Source organism: Malaclemys terrapin, chromosome 2 (assembly GCF_027887155.1).
Source record: "Malaclemys terrapin pileata isolate rMalTer1 chromosome 2, rMalTer1.hap1, whole genome shotgun sequence".
Taxonomy (NCBI): domain Eukaryota; kingdom Metazoa; phylum Chordata; order Testudines; family Emydidae; genus Malaclemys; species Malaclemys terrapin.
In genome coordinates, this window is record NC_071506.1 from 116,838,859 (window position 1) to 116,856,927 (window position 18,069).

General features: G+C 40.7%; 1 protein-coding gene across 6 annotated transcripts in view; it reads right to left on the bottom strand.

Moving 5' to 3' along the window:
• FARS2 (phenylalanyl-tRNA synthetase 2, mitochondrial) overlaps positions 1–18,069 on the bottom strand; it is a 398,911-nt gene that overhangs the window by 272,518 nt on the left and 108,324 nt on the right. For all 6 annotated transcript variants that reach the window (XM_054018529.1, XM_054018530.1, XM_054018532.1 and 3 more), the window contains one exon: positions 4,911–5,070. In XM_054018529.1, the coding sequence (XP_053874504.1) occupies positions 4,911–5,070 (160 nt within the window). The remainder of the gene's footprint in view (positions 1–4,910; positions 5,071–18,069) is intronic.

Consider the following 18,069-nt stretch of genomic DNA (forward strand, 5'->3'; position numbering starts at 1 on the left):
AACAGTGGTGGCAACCTGAAACAGATGTGCCATATCTTCTTTCCTGCCTGAAGCTAGAAGGAACTTGTTGTGCATGAACGGCAAGGTGGTGGCTGTCCTGGAAGAAAAGATTCTTGGATTGGAGGAGTAAATAGAAATGCTAGGGAAAATCAGAGAAGCTGAGAAGTTTCTGGACAGCCAGGTTTGGGAAACATCTGTATCCCAGCTACAAGGAAGAAAGGAGGTAGCCATCAAAGAGTCAGAGAGAGAGAGAAAGGAAGTCAGAGTAGGCTTGGCAGTTCATAATTCCGAAAGGGAAGAGGTGAAGCTGACATTTTGCTTGGGTGGAAAAAGATGAGGATGGGCAGGCTGTGCCCACCAGAGAGAAAAGGATCAGGAGAAATTCCACACAGCCTGAAATTTCCAATCCATACCAAGTCCAGGATCCAGCTCTCAAGATCCAGCTGGTCTGAGGGAATGGAGAAATAAATGGGACACATCAATGGCAACTCAGTCCAATCTGTAAGAAAAATGAAGCTTGCCAATGAAGAGATCTCCAACCCTCCAACGAAGACAGACAGTCCTTGTTGGGGATTCAATATTCAGAAGAATCAGAAGAACATTCTGTAAGGGACAGACTGGAAACAGGATGGTGTACTGTCTTCCCAGAGCCAAGCCACTCTAAGACTGGATAGGCTTTTGAAGTGGAAGAACAAGGGTCCTTTAGTAATGGTTCATATCAGCACTAATGGCACTGCATGCCAAGATCTCTCAGAAAATAGCTTGTTTTATTGATCTTGGAAGTGTGATGAAGAATGTCCAAGAAATCTTCTCAGAGATTCTTCCTGCCCCACGGGCAAAGGAAGACACAAGGCAGAAGATTCTGGAAGTGAACTGATGGCGAGCGGTGTAGAGTTGCGCTTTTTGACTTTGTGGAATATTGGTCAACCTTCTATGAGGAGAGCAGGCTGTATAATTTGAATGGCCTACATTGTATTAGGAGGGGAACCATCTCCTTGGGGACAGGCTGACCACAGTAGGCAGGAGGATGTTAAATAACAAAAGGGAAGGGTAGAAAGAGGGAAGACATGAGAAATCACTTAGCACAACAACATGCTGGCAACAAAATTAATCAAGGCACTAAAGGATATGAAGAGAAGAAATTCTTCAATTGCCTATACACCAATGATAGAAGCCTGAGTAACATATGAAAGGAACCGGAATTGCTCATTTATGAGCATAAATTTAATCTAGTGGGAATTACTGAAACCTGGCAGGATGATTCACATAACTGGAATATTAAAATCAATAGTTATAACCTATTTATGTAGGATTGAATGGGTAAAGGTGTGAGGATACTTAACATGGGGAAATAGATTCAATATGTGTAATGACCCAGCCACTCCTAGTTGCTATTCAAACCTAAGTTAATGGTATCTAGTTGATGGACTGCGAGTGGCTGGGTCATTACACATATTGAACCTATTTCCCCATGTTAAGTATCCTCACACCTTCCTGTCAACTGTCTAAAATGGGCCATCTTGATTATCACTACAAAAGTTGTTTTTCTCCTGCTGATAATAGCTCATCTTAATTAATTAGCCCCTTACAGTTGGTATGGCTACTTCCACTTTTTCATGTTCTCTGTATGTATATATATCTTCTTACTATATGTTCCATTCTATGCATCTGATGAAGTGGGCTGTAGCCCATGAAAGCTTATGCTCAAATACATTTGTTAGTCTCTGAGGTGCCACAAGTACTCCTGTTCTTTTTATGAATTGACCGGGAAATGATTGCAGAAATGGCTATTCTGCAAAGAGAAATGGGCTGAACACCTTAGAGGCAGCATACCACATAACTGGAGGCATACTAAATATGCTCACCAGTATATTTAAATTTGCAGTTAGTCTCCACATGGGAGACACTTGCCCTCCACTACTGTTCATGAGCAGAACACCAATTATGGTAGCCCATACTATAACCACTATGGAAACCACCATGTAGCTAGCAGCCCAAGCAGAAATCAACACATTCATTTTCACTCACCACCTGCTATGGGGACAGGTGGCAGCTTCCCATGATGCTACAGGACCAAACTAGCAATGTCCTTGCCTGACATCTCATTTCTGCCTTCTGATGTGTCCAAACTTCCAGAAGCATATGTTCCTACTATACTAGAGGTACAGAAGCAAGCATATTTTTGGACACAGGTCCTTTTATGTCCCTTATTAGCAAAATAAATTCTGTATGGTAATACAGCCTCTAAAGAACTCTAAAGAATACATCTCTCTGTAGAGACTGGTGACAGGGGAACAGCTGGACACTTGATCTGATTTGAATCACCTTGAGGACTGGTCAATTATTCAAAAGGGCATACAAGTTGTACAGAATTCTTCCCAGTTTTGTATCTTTAAATGGGACTTTCTCCATAAGGATCATTCCATCCTCATGCAGGGGAGGGACATTTCTTCCATTGCAATGACAGGATTCCATTCATGCCAAAGTTTTCCATTTGTTGTTTCATATGTCTGTCCCGAACTCAGGCACGAATGAGCTGAATGTGCTGAACATTTTCCAGCACGAGGGTTGTTTTTAAAAGTCAGCATTTATGTAGGACCCACATAATCAGGACTGACTTGGGGAAAGACATTTATGAGCTGTTGCATGGGTCAGTATTAGATCAGTCTTACTTAACAACTTCACTAATTAGTCAAAAATGGTAGCAAACAACACTGATTATAATAAACTGGAAAGTTCTGCAAAGATTAGAGGTAATATGAAGGGGCCTAGAGTGGTTAGAAATACGGGCAACACATAAAATGAGAGTTGGCTTAGGAAAATGCAATCTAACAGATCGGGGGAAATAATCTGAAATAAAGATATTGAGTGAGGAAGGAATCTGCAAAGGAGTAAAGGTGAAAGTACTTGGCAGCAAATTAGTTATGAGTTTACAATGAGATGTGGCAACAAAAAAGGCCAATGAACTTTGGGCTATTTATGCAGAGCAACAAGTCACAGAGCAAAAAAATAATAGTTCCTCTCTGGTCAGCCCACTTCTGAAATACTGCATTCAGCTCTGGACACCTCAGTGTGAAAAAGCTTCGGACAACTGAAGAGAGTTCAAAGGAGGGCAACAAAAAAGATCGGTAAGCAGGAGAGACTGATTTACTGCATGAGGAAAGATTAAAATAGCTTGGTATGTAGTACGTGTAGCTTGGTGCAATGATGACTAAGTGGGCACACAACAATCTTCAAACATCTGAAGAGTATAAATGCAGAGTGAGAGAAATTAATTACTGTATTACGAGAGGACATACACAGTAACTAGAAGGAATGGAAGGAAATTAAGAAAGCGGAAATCTAGGCTGAATATCCGGAAAAGCTCCCTGACAGTGAGATCTATTGGAAGAGGTGGAAGGCATATAATTTGGGAAATGTAAAATTCGACAAGACAAAACACTAGAAAATGTAACAAAAGGAACCATCATATATTGTCAAGAATGCGAACAAGATGACTTAATATTCTAGGTCTTTTCCTATTCTAATATTTATGATTGTTTTGCCAGTGATCAATAAAACCAGAGGAAAGACTTCGAGAGATAAAATAAAGACCTGATATAGTCATTTAGCTTTCACAAAAGGATAGACTTTAAGTAACTTATGTTATTTAATGACATGTATGGCAGTAAGATACCTCAGAAGCTTGCTATAGCTCCAGTGCTTATGAACATGTTATCCCACTTGATAGAATGTGTAACTCAACTGAGAGGTTTTGCCGACTTCATAATCTGTAAAGAATACAACCTAAGTGATTTATGAAAAGCAGCAATAATAAACAAAAGTGAGTGTGTGTGTGTGTGTGTGTGTGTGTGTGTGTGAGAGAGAGAGAGAGAGAGAGAGCATGCAATTGAATGTGGGACCTTAAGCAACTGAATGTGGGACCTTACAGTATAATTCTATTTCAACAAAAAGAAAAATTACATCATTTTTCTACAGAAGCAACAAAGTAAAATCCATTTCAAATTCAAAATTAAAATCTGAGGGACATTTGCGTTTCTGAGGCAGAAAAGTAAACAAAAAACATACGATAAGTTGGACAGCAGAATAAACATTCAAAGATAAATGCTGTGACAGGCAGAATTTATTTGAACTTATCCAAGATCTTTTGCACTGAGCCCATATTGTATGTCTACATAATAAACTACATAGCACGGATTTTGTTCCTTTGGCGCCACCTTACTTTATTGTTCTGTTTTCACTGACAACTGAGCTGGAAGTAATCAGAGAAGAGCTGGAGAGTGAAAGACAGGAGAGAGGAAAAGGACTTAATTCTTATAAGTTCCTGACCATACGCTATGTCTTTATGTTCCCGAAAAATGGGGAGGGAGGGAGGGAGGGAGAAAGAGAATAACCTCACTGATAGATCAAAATGAGTAGGGAATCTAGTAATTTAAAGTTTCAGTCTGCAGGTTTAGCAACTATTTATTTAAGAATGTTTTTTTCTAATGTTCATCTGGCCTCCCCCTAACCTGCTGCAGAATAAACTTCAGTATAGTAACTGTTATTAAAAACCATTCTTATTCATACACACACACTCTATAACCTCGAAACAGCAAATGGTGGACACCCTCCACTCAGTTACAGAGTCTAGTTTATTAAGCTATGGGGAACTTTCATGTTACTTCTTGGACAGAGTGGATGTAATAACATACACACAATATGTAATTGTATATAAAATTACTGATTATATCAAAAAGAGCAATCAATAGACAACAAATGCAGCTGTTTTAGTGCCATGACAGGTCCCAACAGCTCTCCCTGGCTCTCTCTCTTTTATTATGCTGCATAATCGTTCTCAAAAACTTGGATCCATGCCTGCCCACCAGTAGACTAGGTGAAAGGGTCTAACACCACATTGCAATACTTACCATCACCAAAGAGATTAGTCACAAGCTTTGTGAGCACTTGTTTTAGATTGAATTCCACCAGCCGCACTGCCTCCATGGTGTGTGTCTCCTGCTTGTGTGCTGTGCGATGCCCTTGCTCAAACAACTGTAAACTTTCTCCATCTTTGATGTTGCTGAACAACTAAACCAATAAAACAAAGCACATTGTTCTGTATTAGTGACTTTTTAATGAAGTTTTATTGACTCTAGTAAGGAGTTCAGCTGCTGAGTCTTCAGCATGAAATGGAAATTTAAAGATTATGGGTTTGTATTGGTGTAATTGTGGGCATATTTTTTTCCTGAAGAATCTTTATTATGGATGATGATGCCAACAAATATACAAGAAAAAAACCCAGCCTGACTCTCAAGACCCAGGTTGAGTTTGCAGGGATAGCAGTTAGAAAAACATCTATTTATTTATAGACTGAGCATATTTGTTATGGAAATCAAGAGGCAATAAAAACACTGCATCTTAAAAATCACTTTCCAGAGCAGAGTCAAACACTTCAAAGCTGTAACCAAAAGTAAGGAAAAATGTAAGAGGAGCTGGAGTTTCTAGTTGAAAGATACATGATGTTTGAAACCTCACAGTTTTTTTTATTTTTATTTGTTACAAATTCCATTCTTTAAACAGTAAGATGAACTATCAAACATTCAATCAACTGATCTTTACAACTTGATTCTGTACACTATGATTATTTATAGCTGCAATTACAGAAATCTATTTGTAGGTGAGAGATTCATAAATCTGTTTATTTATAGTAACAAATTAAATCAATCTGTTTGGGATGGGAGAGTCACAAATAAATTTTTAAACCATTTTGTTACTTCAGAAGTTATCATTATAAATAAGAGTACCCAAAACAGAGAACACAATGTAGTACATCTAAGTTATATCACAATATTAATATATAATAAAATTTGTTGTAGCTTGAAAAATTTTCAAAATTAAAACACACAATACAAATCTATGAAAAAATTTCATATAAATGAAAGATTATAAACATAAGCTAGCTTTGGAAACCCAAAAATAGTTTCCAAGATCTCAAACTTTGTGTGATTGACCCATCCCTAATAAAAACACTTTGATTCTTCCCAAAGAGACCTGCAGGTCATGCTAGAATTTAAGCCACATTTAGAATAGCCACAATAGAATGTGCCTGCCCTTAATATTGCACCTGCCTTCCAAATGGATTACCTAAAAATCAGCAGACCTCACATGTGTATCACCTAGTGGCTGAATCCAATTGTCTCTTCCATTGCACCACAAAGGGAAGCAGGCGGGATGGGTGGTTGAGTGTGTGTGAGAGACTCCCCTCCACAAAGTACTTTGTACCCTATGGGAAAGTGCACTCAGCTGAAAGCAAGAAGTTCAGATTTCACTTCTACTTACTGCTGTTTATATTTCTATACTTCACCACTCTTATTCTTCAGCACAGTTTATACACATTATAGAAGGCAGTCAAATTGCTTTCCCTGTTCTACAAATAAATTAACTGCAAGGCAGCACAAGGTCATTTCAGGCAGCACTGAGAATAGAACCCAGGTCTCTAACAAAGAAGACCCAAGACACATTGTCTTTCAAATTACTATGCCCAGTCAGCATACTTGTCTATCTGGTCTATAGCCACGGCTCTAGCCACTACACAACACTCCCCTCCCAGAGCCAGGAACAGAATTCAGGAATCCAAGTCTCAATATACTGCAGCTGCCTACCAAACAGCTGTGTAACCCAATTGCTAAATATGTGTAGTGTCCTTCTGGCATGCCTTGTCCACAACAAAAATAATACATTCTTTGTAGCTTGCGTAATAGAGCGCTGTCCTGGGGATCTGAAAATCCAGGAATCATACCCTACCGATGACCTATTTATTATTCCAGTTTTATTTTTTTTTAAACTAATTACTTACTTTAAAACATACTTAAAACAAGGTTTTAAAGTTAAAAACCATTAAAATCTCAATAAAGGCACACAAAGTGTAATCAGCCACAGGTGATCTGTATATCTCTCACCTGTCAAACAATTTGATTGCCGGTGTCACACTGTGGAAGATCTAAAAGCTGAGAGGTGTGACAACAATAAATATATGGGTATACGGGTGGAGAGAGGGCAAAGAAATATACACATAAATCCTTGTGTACACAACCCCTCTCATCCAGCCTGATGACTCAGGTAATAAAGATTGATGGTAGATCCCTTGAACTTTTAACAGATAGAACAAGGGGAAACTTGGAGGTTAACACTTTTCCTGGAACAGAAGTTTACATAATACAACATATTCATGCCCATAACAGCAGCTAGCTATGGAGTAGAAGACGCAATTTTAGCCTCACTTTGCTACAGGGTTAATGTAGACATGAAGCTGTTATACTGAAGATGCCCAGCAGCAGAATGCAAACCCTTTCAAGTAGGGTAACAAACAGCCTTGTAAATATTGTGCATCATAACCAGTTTGCATGGATTCAAATCCCTGATGTTCAGAAAGTTTTCCCATGATCAATTCTTCTTGTAAATCCATAAGCAAAAGTCAATGTTGACACTTTTCTGATATTTGCAGTGTTTGCTGTCTCACAAGAACTGGAAAAGAAGCAGGCTTCTGATGCAACAATGTACATTTTTCTGAGATCAAAGTTATTATAAAACTGTCCTATAATTATTATGTGAACCAAAATATAAAACAAGACAGTTCACAATAAGTAGAGAATCACAGAAGGTAACAATGTACTAGGCAACTGCCTGTTAGTGTCAGAGACACATAGGAACCAGCAGATGTATTTCTTCCCACTTCCTGCCTATTTGATTTTCCAGGTCAAACTCTCCCCTTGTGAAACCAAGTGAAATGGCTTCTACTGATACTCCTGACTACATTAGATATACTCAGCCGATCAAAGGCACAGAAAATATGCATTGTGATTGGCCCATTTGATCTATCCCAGCAAACGTGTCTTGAACTCAAAATGTACTAAGAACAGTATCCTTAACAGTTCACGAATGCCCATAGAGTTAACAAAAACAAAAAAAAACTTGTAAAATGCTTTTTTAGAAGTTCTAATAAACCACTGCTGACTTTCAAATGCAGGTCACAATTAATCAAGGCTAATTTCTAGCACAAATATCACAGATGTAATGCTGAACAGGGGAAGTTTGAATTTAATTATTAGGAAAATTAGCAGCCAAGATTGGGAGCGTGAGTGGAAAAAAAACCACTACAGTACCACCTGAACTGGTCTAATATTACAAGTCAGGAAGTTACATGGTTGGGAAACAGAAAAAAGAACCCAAGGTCAGATTCCTATGTTGTGTTCAGCATGTCACAGGAAAAAAGGAAAAGAGGAAAAAAGAAAATAGCAAATAAAATGAGTACTCATCACTCTAACAAAAGGAAAGGCAGCAGCTTTAAAAATTATTTATTGCGCTTTGAAATAAGAACAAGAGGTTCATCTTGCAAGTGACTATTTGAAAGTTAAAAAACACTCTTTTCCCCGCTGGCATTTTTTCTGCATTGCCCAAACAAAACAAATTGTCTCCACCACAGCATCCACTTGACCTTACCACTAGCTGCACAGATCAATCATCTAAAACTCTAAGGCTATGTCTACACTAAGAGCTAGGGCTGTGATTCCCAACTCACACAGAGCTAGAACACTAAAACTGTAGTGTAATCCGGGGTCATTTAAGCTAAGAGCTGCAGAGATATGAACCCTGGGGGGAAAAAAAACAGCCATAAAAAAAAAAAAGAAAAGAAAAGAAAAACCAAAACCCAGTTGGGGAATTTTTTTGTGCAGAATTCAAGTCACCTCTTCTCTCTCTCTCCCCCCCCACCCCAAGACCTCAAACTATTGAAGTGATGTGGGTCACAGTCTGTCAAGTTATACCCAAGGTAGTGCACGGCACCACTAAATCTTTGGGGGGACCCAAACTGATAATAGTATTTAAGAAAATATACATTATTTTTTTTACTGTGTGTATGCACCAATATGGCTAGAGGGTTCCATTCCTGCCACTTTATGTGCTTTAAAACTTGACTCTTGTAAGTGCTCTAAAATCCAAATGGTTACTCAGACTGCTTTGAAATTTGGTGTGCCTCATCATGGAGGTGCAAGGTAGTATTAGCGATCCAAATTTGGGGGTCAACTGACCAAAGGCTTCCCAAGTTGCAGTTCCCTTCCCCCCCACCCTAAAAAAAAAAACCAGTTCTCTTCTGCTGTCTTATACTGTTGAACTGAGAGGTACTAATAATTAGATGAATCTCAAACCTCATTGAGATGGATGACTGATTCACCCTTCAATTATCATCATTAAGGATAAATTAATCACATGCTCCCTCCTAAGAGGCAAGGAGTTTTGGACTGAGTGACTGGAGGTTGCTACAATTTGAGAGTCATGGGGGGATGTAATCCAAGTCTTTGGGGAAACGTTAGACATGAATGCTTCCTGGGAGAAGAGTGGTATTAAGGGTGGAGGAGTGGGGAAATAGAGGGAATGGGTTTGGGGCTGCAGCAAAGGGAGGGGAGCTTTGGGAAGTGGGATAAATGGCGATGGGTGGTAGGGGAGGGGAAAGAGGTTGTACATTTCAGCAACTGTGGGGGTGGCAGAATAAAGGTCTGTGTGTATTGGGGCGTACTGGGGCATTGATGAAAAAGGGTACAGTTAACTGTGCAACCTTAACTGTGCATTTCCTGTTTTTCATAAGTTTGAGTTTTCCTCAACTCAACCTACTGCAAGGAGACAATATACCACCAAGCAACCTTAACTCTGCATTAATGTCATTTTTTGCCACTTAATTATTAATTCAAATATAACATTAAAACATGTTCACAAAACCTCTTAAAATACATAAATTCAATCATCCAGGAGCTCTGCAGCTTGATGGGACACCTGGTGCCCAAGTCAGTTTGTTTACTCCTTCCAAGGGCATCACATGCAGCTCCAATAATTTAACTGGGGGGGGGGGGAGGGAAATCTTTTGTACTGGCATATGTGAAATGGATTAAATGTAGTTCTTGACTGGCAAGCTGCCATATTGCAAAATGCCACCATTAAGATATGCACTAATTAGCATCCTTGCTGGCATGTTCCATAGAAGCCTGATCTACACACAGTTCTTGTATCAGTATAATTATTTCACTAAGGCCTCAAGGATGTGACTTTTTTTTAAACTGATGTAGTTATATCGGTACAAGTCCTAATGTGGATTCAAGTTATATCATTACAAAAAATGCCTTATATTGGTATAGTTATTCCCCTTCCTGTACCAGAATAAGCTATCCTGGTATAAGCACATTTTTACCAGTATAACTACATCCACACTAGGAGGCTTGTACTGCTTTAATTATACCAGTATAAGTAAAGCAGTGCAACTTGTTTGTGTGTGTAAACAAGCCCAGGGAAGCTAACTACTGAATAGGATGGAGAATGACCTACAGTCTCACCCATTTTAGTGCCTATTCTAAACTTTTATGCCAGAGAACTTCTGCATCAGATCACATGGATATATTTTAATAATTTCACATACAACGTTAGCACGTCCAAGCTGCAGTCATGTCGTGTATGTTTACTCTTTCAGAGTAGATTGTGAAAAACAGACCATTTTATTATAACCTGTCCACTTAATTTTACAAGCAGAAGAATAAAGGTTTGGTTTAGTGATGTAATAAACAACAGTGTGTCTATCTTGTGTCATGACATGAAGTCTTTCTATTTAATTTTGAAAGCCAAACATATTGCATCATCCTGCAGGACAGATACACATTCTTCCACTATGTATCAGTACAGCCAGCTAATTCAGCATTAAAAAGGAAGGAGGAATTAGGTGATTTAACCATATGGCATGATGTCTACTAGTCCAGTGGTTCTCAGAGCCGGTCCATCGCTTGTTCAGGGAAAACCCCTGGCAGGCCGGGCCGGTTTGTTTACCTGCCGCATCCGCAGCTTCGGCCGATCGCGGCTCCCACTGGCTGCGGTTCGCCACTCCAGGCCAATGGGGGCTGCGGGAAACAGCGCGGGCCGAGGAATGTGCTTCCTGCAGCCCCCATCGGCCTGGAGCGGCGAACCGCGGCCAGTGGGAGCTGCGATCGGCCGAACCTGAGGACGCAGCAGGTAAATAAACCGGCCGGCCCGCCAGCGGGTTTCCCTGAACAAATGGCGGACCAGCTTTGAGAACCACTGTACTAGTCAGATCAGAATAGGCAATAGCAGGAAGTAAGTCAACATTGGTAACCTCAGATGGCCAGAAGATACTAATTATTATACAAAAAATAAAAATGGAGCTACATTTCTTTAAAATCTTTTTATAGCATTGATCAACCTGTTTTTTCTCATCAAAAAGTTGACCAGTTTAAAACAATTAAACAGTTTGTAGCCATCTTATTTAATTAAACCTAGATGTGTGAGTCAATGTTTGTATAACAGTATTAAAGCAAAAAGCTAAGAGTTTAGTAACATAGAATCATAGAATCATAGAATATCAGAGTTGGAAGGGACCTCAAGAGGTCATCTAGTCCAACCCCCTGCTCAAAGCAGGACCAATTCCCAGCTAAATCATCCCAGCCAGGGCTTTGTCAAGCCGGGCCTTAAAAACCTCCAAGGAAGGAGACTCCACCACCTCCCTAGGTAACGCATTCCAGTGTTTCACCACCCTCCTAGTGAAATAGTTTTTCCTGATATCCAACCTGGACCTCCCCCACTGCAGCTTGAGACCATTGCTCCTTGTTCTGTCATCTGCCACCACTGAGAACAGCCGAGCTCCATCCTCTTTGGAACCCCCCTTCAGGTAGTTGAAGGCTGCTATCAAATCCCCCCTCATTCTTCTCTTCTGGAGACTAAACAATCCCAGTTCTCTCAGCCTCTCCTCATAAGTCATGTGCTCCAGACCCCTAATCATTTTTGTTGCCCTCTGCTGGACTCTTTCCAATTTTTCCACATCCTTCTTGTAGTGTGGGGACCAAAACTGGACACAGTATTCCAGATGAGGCCTCACCAATGTCGAATAAAGGGGAACGATCACGTTCCTCGATCTGCTGGCAATGCCCCTACTTATACAGCCCAAAATGCCGTTAGCCTTCTTGGCAACAAGAGCACACTGTTGACTCATATCCAGCTTCTCGTCCACTGTGACCCCTAGGTCCTTTTCAGCAGAACTGCTACCTAGCCATTCGGTCCCTAGTCTGTAGCAGTGCATGGGATTCTTCCGTCCTAAGTGCAGGACTCTGCACTTGTCCTTGTTGAACCTCATCAGGTTTTTTTCTGCCCAATCCTCTAATTTGTCTAGGTCCCTCTGTATCCGATCCCTACCCTCTAGTGTATCTACCACGCCTCCTAGTTTAGTGTCATCTGCAAACTTGCTGAGAGTGCAGTCCACACCATCCTCCAGATCATTAATAAAGATATTAAACAAAACCGGCCCCAGGACCGACCCTTGGGGCACTCCACTTGAAACCGGCTGCCAACTAGACATGGAGCCATTGATCACTACCCGTTGAGCCCGACGATCTAGCCAGCTTTCTATCCACCTTACAGTCCATTCATCCAGCCCATACTTCTTTAACTTGGTGGCAAGAATACTGTGGGAGACAGTATCAAAAGCTTTGCTAAAGTCAAGAAATAACACATCCACTGCTTTCCCCTCATCCACAGAGCCAGTTATCTCATCATAGAAGGCAATTAGGTTAGTCAGGCACGACTTCCCCTTCGTGAATCCATGCTGACTGTTCCTGATCACTTTCCTCTCCTCTAAATGTTTCATAATTGATTCCTTGAGGACCTGCTCCATGATTTTTCCAGGGACTGAGGTGAGGCTGACTGGCCTGTAGTTCCCCGGATCCACCTTCTTCCCTTTTTTAAAGATGGGCACTACATTAGCCTTTTTCCAGTCATCTGGGACCTCCCCCGATCGCCATGAGTTTTCAAAAATAATGGCTAATGGCTCTGCAATCTCACCCGCCAACTCCTTTAGCACCCTCGGATGCAGCGCATCCGGCCCCATGGACTTGTGCACGTCCAGTTTTTCTAAATAGTCCCGAACCACTTCTTTCTCCACAGAGGGTTGGCCACCTTCTCCCCATGCTGTACTGCCCAGTGCAGCAATCTGGGAGCTGACCTTGTGCGTGAAGACAGAGGCAAAAAAATCATTGAGTACATTAGCTTTTTCCACATCCTCGGTCACTAGGTTGCCTCCCTCATTCAGTAAGGGGCCCACACTTTCCTTGATTTTCTTCTTGTTGCTAACATACCTGAAGAAACCCTTCTTGTTACTCTTAACATCTCTTGCTAACTGCAACTCCAAGAGTGATTTGGCCTTCCTGATTTCACTCCTGCACGCCTGAGCAATATTTTTATACTCCTCCCTGGTCATTTGTCCAATCTTCTACTCCTTATAAGCCTCTTTTTTGCGTTTAAGATCAGCAAGGATTACACTGTTTAGCCAAGCTGGTCGCCTGCCATATTTACTATTCTTTCTACACATCGGGATGGTTTGTTCCTGCAACCTCAATAAGGATTCTTTAAAATACAGCCAGCTCTCCTGGACCCCTTTGCCCTTCATGTTATTCTCCCAGGGGATCCTGCCCATCTGTTCCCTGAGGGAGTCGAAGTCTGCTTTTCTGAAGTCCAGGGTCCGTATTCTGCTGCTCTCCTTTCTTCCTTGTGTCAGGATCCTGAACTCGACCATCTCATGGTCACTGCCTCCCAGGTTCCCATCCACTTTTGCTTCCCCTACTAGTTCTTCCCTGTTTGTGAGCAGCAGGTCAAGAAAAGCTTTGCCCCTAGTTGGTTCCTCCAGCACTTGCACCAGGAAATTGTTCCCTACACTTTCCAAAAATTTCCTGGATTGCCTGTGCACCGCTGTATTGCTCTCCCAGCAGATATCAGGGTGATTAAAGTCTCCCATGAGAACCAGGGCCTGTGATCTAGCAACTTCTGCTAGTTGCCAGAAGAAAGCCTCGTCCACCTCGTCCCCCTGGTCTGGTGGTCTATAGCAGACTCCAACCACGACATCACCCTTGTTGCTCACACTTCTCAACTTTATCCAGAGACTCTCAGGTTTTTCTGCAGTATCATACCGGAGCTCTGAGCAGTCATACTCCTCTCTTACATACAACGCAACTCCCCCACCTTTTCTGCCCTGCCTGTCCTTCCTGAACAGTTTATATCCATCCATGACAGTACTCCAGTCATGTGAGTTATCCCACCAAGTCTCTGTTATTCCAATCACATCATAGTTCCCTGACTGTGCCAGGACTTCCAGTTCTCCCTGCTTGTTTCCCAGGCTTCTTGCATGTGTGACACTGCACCCCATATTCTTCATAGTGATATTATTATATGATTATGACATAGTTATGATGCATTTTATGCAAGATAAGTCATGTGAGATGTCACTAAAAAGGTTATGATTTGCTGAATATTATTATCCTATTTGTATGCATGTATCACTTTTATATCTGAAGCTATGAATATTGACTATGTGTCTGTATTTCAAATGTAGTTACACCTGGGTAATGTTCACTAGACAAGACGCTTTCAGTCTAGATGGCTGGTTGGGGAAGGGCCTATTCAGGGCAATGAGCCATAAGGAAAAAACAATAGGCCTTAGGAGAAGCTTATCGCCCACCTGGGGAGCCTTCCTGTGAATGCTACAGACAGCCTCCGAGTAATGGCTGCTACGACTCTACAAAGACATGTGATGTGACCCCATGTCTCTAGACTCTATCTTGGGATGTCAGTGTTTTTCCACAGACTGGTCTGGACATACTGGAACAAAGGGTTCCTGCCATATGCAAAAGCTATATAAGGCAGGGAGTGACATCATCTGCGGTTCTTCGCTCCCCACAGAAGAAGACTCCCAGAAACACCTGAGGAACAAAGACTGGACTGAGGGAAGTGCTGGACCCAGGTTAAAGGGATTTTTAGTCTGTGACTGAAACACCTGGTGATTCCAAGCTGTAAAGCAAGTGTAGCTTGCCCCTTAAGCACCTGCAGCCTGCTTGTATCATTTCTTAGGGTGAGAATCTGCTAATTCATATCCAATCTATTTAGTATATTAAGCTTAGTTTGCATTTTTTGTTTATTTGCTAGGTAATCTGTTTTGATCCGTTTGCTATCACTTACAATCAGTTAAAATCTATCTTTTGTAGTCAATAAATTTGTTTTTGCTTTATCTAGACCAGTGTGTGGGAATCAAAACTCAGGGGCAAAAGGCTGTTGCATACTCCTCTCCACATTGAGGGAGGGGGCAAATTTTATGAGCTTACGCTGTGCAGTTCCCTGTGCAGCGCAAGACGGTATAATTTTGAGTTTATACTCCAGAGGGGGTACATGCCTGAGGACCTGGGAGCAGCCTTCCTATACAGGGGCTGGTCAGAGAGCCTACTTATAACCGGAGCTGGGTGTGCCCCTACCTATACGTATGCTGGTTTAAGTACAGGCTGGAGGGCTTTGTAGCTTGTCACAGCAGTACAGTGTGAGAGGGAGCCCAGGCTGGTGGTCAGGGGGCTCAGTGGTACCCCAGTTCCAGGTGGCACCCCGGGGGAAACCCATCACAACATGTTTGAATTTATATTGTTTTAAATCCTGACATCTCTTGTCTTGCCAACAAACATGGCACTTAGATAACATGGTTTTGAATGCAGTATAAAAACCTGGGTTAGATAAATAGATTTCTGTCCAACTAATCCAAGGTGTTCATCAAAATAGCATCCTGGCATAAGCAAAATTACACACATTAGGGCTCTGATACAATGAGGCATTTAAACATAGGAGGTGATAATGGAATCCTTTTGTCTCAATGTTCATTAGCTCAGGAACAGCTACTAACAAGTTTACTTGAAAGTGATACCTTCATTATACTGTAATGTGTTCCCCAGCAATACACCCTGTGCTCTGACTGGCTCCTTATATTTATGGCTGCCCTGTCACAGCACTTCTTCACAGTCTGCATGTCTTCCTCCCTACTCCACTTTACCCTTATGGAAGGCTTAGTCTTCATCACCAAGAGAAACTCCTGTTTAATTAAACTGTAATTAGAACATGGGGCTTGGTGGGGTGACTAGATGGGAGAAGGGCTTAGAAGTTGAGTTAGCCATGCTTATTGTGTGCTTACCAAGAGGGACTTCTCAGGTCAGAAGCCAATTCTACTGGCAGGGATTTACAGTAGCCAATCAAAATGAAGGAATTGACATTATCCACATATGGTTATAGAGAATTTTTTTCACCAGCTGTATAGTGATTATGCAAATCCCTGTGTTAAGATTATGTAATAAGTACCCTCCACCAGGGAGAGTACAAAAAAAAAAAAAATAATCAGCAAGCATTCTGTGGGTATGTCATCTACACTGCAGCTTGGTGTGAGCCTCTCAGCCCAGGAAGACGGACTTGCACTAGTGGGGCTCAAGCTAGCGGCTAAAAATAACAACGTGGCTGTTCTGGCTTAGAGCAGAGTTCAGGCTCTGAAGCCTAGAGGTTGGATGGTCTTGAGAGACTGAGCTTCCGCTCAAATCGGAACATCCACATTGCTATTTTTAGAGTGCTAATTTGAGTCCCATTAACGCAAGGGTATACCTTCCCAGCTGCAGTCTAGACATACCTTATATGGTCAACAAATAACCCGAGAATTACCATTTATTCACAGTAAAGTGAGTAGTACAGTATCCCTTGTTCTAACTGAGTGAGAATTCCATTTCAGCATATTCACTCAACACTCGAATGAGTCTAAGTTCTTTCTGAATACACTACTTAAGAATATCTACCTGTCACTTGGATGTTCAGATACCACGGTGATGAATCTGATATAAAAAACTAGATTAGACTAATTAGATAAATAGACACAATTTTGGAGCTCACCAACAATTTTTGATTTTTGTGAAAAATGTGACATTTTTCCATTTAAGAAAAAATTTCAATTTCCCCCCTAATTTTTGGTCAACTCTACACAGATTAATAGAGAACACCTAATCTATCAGTGATGTTAGGATGGCAAAGATTAAGGAAACCCTGATTAAAAGGGGCACTGACAATGTCATAGTATTCTGCCTACTGTTCCTCTCTGTTTTTAAATACATAGCCAATTGGAAAGTTAAAAACATCTGTTTCCTTACCAATTTTTCTACCATATTTACACATCGGTTTATTATTGAAAGGTTATTCGTATGTATTGAGCTAATAACTTATTTTTGTGAAAGGAAAAAGTAAAAAATTTTAAACTTCTTCCTATACAAAATTATAGTTTTCTAAAAGACACAAGAAAAAAAATTGATTTACCAACCTTGACAATATCCCTATAAATAAACAAGCAGCTGTACTCTAAATCCACTTACCAATATTGAAGCATTTTCATATTTTTTAAAATATACTGTATTTTGTAAACTGATGGATTAGCAATGACATTTATCTGGAGCTGGTGCATCAACAAGAAAACTTCCTGCCATCCCAAGTAGTCTCTGACACAACAAAACTTGTGCAATCACACCCAATCTAAGCAGAGTCAATCACTGAGAAGATGCATGAGCCAGTGTGTTAATAATGGAGTACTCTATGCTGCTCATTGACAAGCTTTTGGCTTGGGAAGAGAGCAACAAAAATCATTTCAGACAGTAAGCCTGCTCAGCTTTCTTAATCTCTGGAAGCTTCAGTCTTCATTCCTCCAAATACAGGAAACAAATTTTATTTTTATTTTTTTTAAATCTAGCCAAAATGTTTCTTTAAAGGAAGACTAAGTATGCCGCTTGGAATAACATAGAAAAAGCTATCATATTCAAAGGGTACCAGACTCATAATGATGGATTTCAGGTTCATAATGCTATAATTCTTCATTTCTTTAACAAACTAAACCTTTTCAAATACACCTGTGGATGAAACTTGCTTTTTGTCTCCTGATTAAAGAAGCTGGTACATCTGTTTGATAAATTTGTCTTGAAATACATACTTTGATTTTGAACTGACTTCTGAGTAAGATGGGAGTTCCAAACATTTATTTTTTTTATTTATATTTAAAATAATAAAGATGCCTATCCAAGGTCCTAGGTGCTCTAACATAATTAATCATTGTGACCCAGGGACCTCGTTATGTTAACTGGCAGAGGGCATAAAGGGTGCATAAGGGTTACAAAGATCCCCATAGTCTGATATTTACAGCTCAAACAGCATAAT